We start from the raw sequence: 6,000 nt of genomic DNA on the forward strand, positions 1-6,000 counted from the left end.
ATTCTCCAGGCCAGAATACTGGAATGAGTAGTCATTCCCTTCTCCAGGGGATCTTTCCAACCCAGGGATCGAACCCAGGTCTCCTGCATTGCAGGCGGATTTTTTACCAGCTGGGCACTGGTGAATTGGCTGGGTGTTCCTGATGAAAGCTCAGGAGTGGCAGAGCTCAGAGCCCGGCCTGGGGAAAGGACCTCCTAACCCTCTGCTCCCTACCCGGCACCTTCTCAGGGTTACCACGTCACTCTTAGGCTGAGGACACATGGAGGAAAGGTCTGGCACCATGGATTAATTTGCCATCATCCACTTTTCCTGGTACAGCTCGGGAGAAGGATCCCAGCCCACCCACCTGATGGTCTGTGGGCTCCTGCCGTGTCCAGCGAGGCCTGGGCCGTGGGCAGGCAAGAAGGAGGCTGAGCTTGTTCATGGTGTGGACTGGCCACCTTGTCTCTTTCAGCATAATTAGGTGCTTAATTGCACTGCTAAGGCCTGTCGATGCCCGTGGCCAAGGCCGAGGCGATTATGATTTACAGCCAGGCCTCCACGTGGGGGTCTCTCTGCCTCACAGCCCCATGCTGGGGGGCTGGGCTGCAGGATTTTTCTGCCCAGTCTGTGAATGTTGAAATCCAACAGGCTGCTCCACCATCCCCATGAAGCCTGGGTAAGATGATGGCTCTCTCACTTAAGAGATGCTTCTGAGGAAGGGGCCAGGCTGCCCGAAGACATGGAAGGCTGGAGGCCTAGGGAAAGACAAGGAAGGGCGGGTGGAAAGACAGACTTGTTTACTGGTCCTGGGAGAATCCCCAGGGATATGATTAGGACCTGGTTCTTGTCACCAGCTGGGTGGCCTTGGGCAAGTCACCTTACCTCTCTGAGCCCTGTTTCCTGACCCTTACAATGGGTATCCCAATGTGCCTATATCTTGGTATCCCAGTAGTGCCTACATCTTGGGGTTATTTATTATGGGATTTAAATAAAGTGTAGACTCTAGCACATCATCTCCCAGGGATCAAGCGCTCCATAAATATTAGCTACCAGCTCTGCTGTTAACTGTTGTTACTGTTTTTATTATTTGCTTTCTCTGGGTGGTGCTTACAGATGCAGATCCCCAGGACTGATGTGTGTCCTCTCCCGTCGTTCTGGTGTAAGCCGGCTCCCCTGGGTGCTTGGTTACGGATGTGAGGTCTGGGTTCTCCCTTAGATCTGGAGCCTAGGTGGGAGTTGCAGGGGTCTGGCTGGCTCGCAGCTGTATCCCCCAGCGCCTGGCTCGGAGTGGGTCTCGCTCATGGTCTTGTCGAATGAAAGGATGAATCCAGCCCAAGAAAACTGAGGCCAGGGTGCTCGGGACAGGTCAGTGTCAGATCCAGCCTCCCAGCACTGTTTGCTGTTCTCCTTGTCTCCCTTCTCCTCCCTGGGTCGGGGAGGTCACACACAGGGGTGACGGGGTAGGAGGGAGCCAGTGACCAGGGCTTCCGGTCCAGGGAAGGGAAAGTGTGGGCAGAGGGATGGGCCATGCATGGTGCTCCCTCCCCAGCGCTCCTCCCAGCGCTTCACATTATTACTCCATTAGCGCCTTGTAGGGTTGACAAATGAAGGATAATTAATATCCGTGAGGGAAACAGATGTTGAGGTAATTCACTCCCCGCTGTGTATTTGCAACGGCATCTCCTAACTCGCCTGAGAGCGTGGCAGGGCCCCAGGACCTCTCTGTGCCCTTGGTCAGAAGTGATGGAACCAGCAGGGCTGATGGCCTCCAGCTGGGCCCTGCCCCAGTACCTTGGAGGAGGGGGTGTCCCACACCCAGGGGGCCAACTGGAAGAATCTCTCACTGCTTGCTCTACAGGGAAGTGGGCAGTTCTGCCTCTGTCCCACCTCCTGCCTCCTGCTGTGCCATAAACCCATGTACTCTTGCTTTGTGGGGGATGATGACCAGCCAGGAAGGTCAGAATAAGAGAGGGTGAGCCAGGCTCCTAGCAGCTGCCCACTGCTGTCTTCCCTTCCGGAGCCTGGGACATGCCCTGTGGCCCTGCTACCTCTGGGTGACCCTCTGTGGGCCCATCACACCTTTGAAGGGTTAGAGTGTGCAAAGGCAACCTGGGTTCACTGACTTGATGCCCATGGGAAAGCCACATCTTTCAGAGGCTTAGCTTCACCATCTGTAAAGTGGGTATGATCATATATATGTGACCCAAAATTAACAAGCATGATATCTGGGTACCACTTCATTTGGAGAAAGGAGGGACTAGAGTAAGTCCATTTAAACACTTATACATTTTCTTTTTTCATTATTATTATTTACAGGGTACCAGGCTCTGGAGTGGTCACTGAGATGGAAAAGATAGATATCATTCCTGCCCTTGTGGAGTTTATAGTTTAGTCAGAAAAACAAAAATCAAGTAAACAGACAAATATTTGGTTCTCCAGTTGTGATGAGTGTTAGGAAAGAAATAGACAGGAGGATGTGATGGAGGGCTTCTTGGAGGAGGTGATGTGTGAGAATGAATGGGAGTCAAGGAGGTGATGGGAGACAGCATCCTGGCAGAGAGACCAGCAAAGGCTGTGAGGTCAGAAAGAGCCTGGAATCCAGGAGGAAGGAACCAGAGAAGCCAGAGCCAATTAATAGGATGATTAGAAGTCACGTGTGTGAGGGCCCAGCTGCATGGTGAACACATCACCTCAGATACCGTCCTCTTTCTCACCCTGGCCTCCTCACTACAAGGGTGATCAGCAAGGGTGTCCTCCTACAGAATATGGGTTGTGGCAAGAACAGGCAGACTGGGTATCTGTCCTCATCACCACCCCCCCAGGAGAGAAGGACCAGTTGGGCTCCGGACTGAGGCCACCAGTCTGAAGCTCACTCAGCTCCATCCTGGCCCTGGCAAGCCTGCAGTGCCAGCTAGTAATGACATCACTGAGCAGGGGGTCGCAGCTGGCTATTAGGGACTGTTTTCCCCTGTTCTGTCTAGATTGAGTGGGGGCTGTAGGAGGGGCTTCTTTTGGCTCTAAGGAAGAAGGGGACAAGAAGGATGGAAGCCCCCTTTTACAACACCCCCAATTTATAGGCCAAACTTCGCTTTTATTTCAGCTTTTTATTTTGAATTGCAGACTCAGAGAAAGTTACAAAGAGATCACAGAGTCCCCTGTCCTCATCTAGCTTCCCCAGTGATGTATCTCATATGACTGTCCAACTGCCTTTTCCCTCTTCATTGAAAAAATTCACAGCAGCTTTATAGTTGTGGCAGATTTATTAAGAAGAGCTCTAGTCTGAAAGCTACCCACATGTCCATCAACAGATGGCTGGATAAACAGATTGCGATATATCCATGTGATAAAATACTACACTGCAATAAAAAGGAACAAATTGAGCCAGGCAACATGAAGGAATCTCACTGATAGTATGTTGTGTGAAAGAAGACACATACAAATGAGTTCAAGAACAGGGGAAACTAGTCTAGGGTGATAAAAATCAGAGTACTAGGTAACCTAAGGGGGTGAGAATTGACAAGGAGGGGCCACTAGGCTGCACTCCAGAAGGCTGTAAACGTCCCATGCCTTGCTCTGGATGGTGGTCACACCCAGCATACACGTGAAATTTCATTAAGCTGTGTGTGCCTTATTGTATATAAACTATATTTCAATTTTAAGTAAAAATTTTAAAACCCCATCCAATAAGTAAATGAGCAAAAAGCCAAAATATGAAGACAAATATCACAGTCTTGCTCCTCCTGCACCCCACCTCCACTGGAGTGAGCTATTATTGGCATCCTGATATATTTGTAATCAGCCTTTATTTTATTTTGACAAATAAGGCTAAGAATTCACTTTGCAGTCTACCCCAGCCCTTCCCTGGGCTCTGCTTCAGAAACAACCATAGCTTTGAGGCCACACTGTATTCCCTGGTGTCTGTTTTCAAACTTGCCTGCACACAAGTCACCAAAACCAGTGTAGAGTGTTTTCGTGCCTTTCTTTGCAGAAATGACATCATAGGGCAAGAGTTTTGCAATGAGATCTTTTCACCCCATGTATCCCTGAGCTCTAATACGGCTAGTTCTAGCTTATGGTTTTTCACTGCTATGCAATATTCCACTGAATGAACTGACCAGCACCTGTTCATGTGATCTGTTGATGGACACTTAAGTTGCTTTGCTTTTCTGCTGTTGAATTCCGCAAGCCTTGATGGGAGTGTCCCTGGGGCCCCACCCGCGGAGCGGGCCCTGGATTCCAGTGGCCAAGGTTACTGTCTCTGTGTCGCCCCCAGGTGGTCAAGGTAGTGGGCAGCAACATCTCCCACAAGTTGCGCCTGTCGCGCGTGAAGCCCACGGACGAAGGCACCTACGAGTGCCGTGTCATCGACTTCAGCGACGGCAAGGCCCGGCACCACAAGGTCAAGGCCTACCTGCGGGTGCAGCCGGGGGAGAACTCCGTCCTGCACCTGCCCGAGGCCCCACCTGCCGCGCCCGCCCCGCCGCCCCCCAAGCCCGGCAAGGAGCTGCGGAAGCGCTCGGTGGACGAGGAGGCCTGCAGCGTCTAGACTGATGCCCAGCTCGCCGCCGGCCTGCCCTGCGCCCCTCTGGCTGTATCGAGTGTGCGAGGAGCCGCTGGACCGCCGGGGACGGGGCTGCCCGGGTCCAGCTCCTCCCCATCCCCGAGACGGCCCGTGGCCCCCTCCTCGGCCCTGCGCCCACCACCCCTCAGCTCAGCATGTAAGCCCCGCCCAACCCTCCCCCTTCAGACCCCCGCCACGACCTGGCTCGGAGAAGGTGGCCCGGGGCACCCAGGGGACAGCCGCCCCGGAACGCTGGGCTGGGGCACCAGGCCGGGACCGAGCCGCCCCCGTCTGTCACCAGCTTCGGTAGAGTCCAGTGTTTCGCTTTGCTTGCTTGTCTCCCATCCCGTCCCAAGCCGGGGGCCTCCCAGCCTTACTCTCCCTCCTCCTTCCCATCCCCTGCTTGGACCCCGGGGCGTGGAACGGTGACCTCTCCCAAATGTGGACTTGAATCTTCTGAGCAGAACCAGGGCCTCTGGTGAAGGAGTGAGGCACAGAGCCCCCCAGGAGAGCCGTGACCCCTTGGCCAAGTGGCTCACAGGGGCCCTGGGAGGACAGGGAGACCGCTCCCACCGCCTCCAGTCATGTTCAGCCTCCTCCCACTAAGAATCAGCCCCTTGTCCCACCCACCAGGGAGGCGGGGGACCTGGATCTGCCCCTTCACATGGCAAGTCAGAAGGAGGGCCTTTCCCTTCTGACCCCTTGGCCCCAGGCAGAGTCTTGCACCAGCGGGACCCTTTGGAGGGTCTTCGAGGCTCTGCAGGAGCCCCCTCTGCCAGCTCCTACCATCCCAGCCCCCTCCCAGGACCCATGCCGAACCCCCCCTCAAGGGCCTGGCGCTGTTGGGAGCCAAGGGCCCCCCCATACCAAATCCTTTCACAATTCCTGAGCAGGGGGGCACCCACCCCCTTGGTGATTTGTAAATATTTCTACTGAGCCCCACACCCCCTCAGAACTGGCTGGAACCTCTGGCCACCCCTCAGCGATGGAGTCGGGGGATGTGGGAGAGGCCTAGGCTTTGCCTGGGGGGGTGTGGGTTACCCTGTACACATGATCCAGTCCGTGACTACCAGCCAACCTGAATAAAGCGATTTAAAAAAAAAAAAAAAAAAACCCTGGGCAGAGTCTTTCTGGGGCATTCACGTCTGGGAACAGTGCGGCCAGGGAGGGGGAGATGGGGCGGGGGGAGGCCAGCCCACACCGCGCCTCACTCAGTCCCTTCTCACGCCTGCTCTCGGCCCCCCAAGCACAGAACGAACTCCAGTGGGGGCTCAAGGAGAAAGAAAACCAGCCCTCGTCCAGCGCCAATCCAATTACCAGGCGCTCGAATGATTCTGATTTTGAGATCATTACCCATACAGAAGCGAACAAAAAACATGTTTATACTGTTTTGTGAATAAATAACTTATAAATGAAGTAAGGGTGAGTTACCAGCTCACCAGGCAACCCCAGAAAAG

At 54.1% G+C, this 6,000-nt stretch overlaps 1 protein-coding gene across 1 annotated transcript in view; it reads left to right on the forward strand.

The window, feature by feature from the left end:
* VSTM2L (V-set and transmembrane domain containing 2 like) overlaps positions 1-5,643 on the forward strand; it is a 38,540-nt gene extending 32,897 nt beyond the window's left edge. The window contains exon 4 of the mRNA XM_019972397.2: positions 4,256-5,643. Coding sequence (XP_019827956.2) covers positions 4,256-4,528 — 273 coding nt within the window. The 3' untranslated portion in view covers positions 4,529-5,643. The remainder of the gene's footprint in view (positions 1-4,255) is intronic.
* Positions 5,644-6,000: the final 357 nt, after the last annotated feature.

The sequence above is a fragment of the Bos indicus genome, chromosome 13, assembly GCF_029378745.1.
Source record: "Bos indicus isolate NIAB-ARS_2022 breed Sahiwal x Tharparkar chromosome 13, NIAB-ARS_B.indTharparkar_mat_pri_1.0, whole genome shotgun sequence".
NCBI classification, from domain to species: domain Eukaryota; kingdom Metazoa; phylum Chordata; class Mammalia; order Artiodactyla; family Bovidae; genus Bos; species Bos indicus.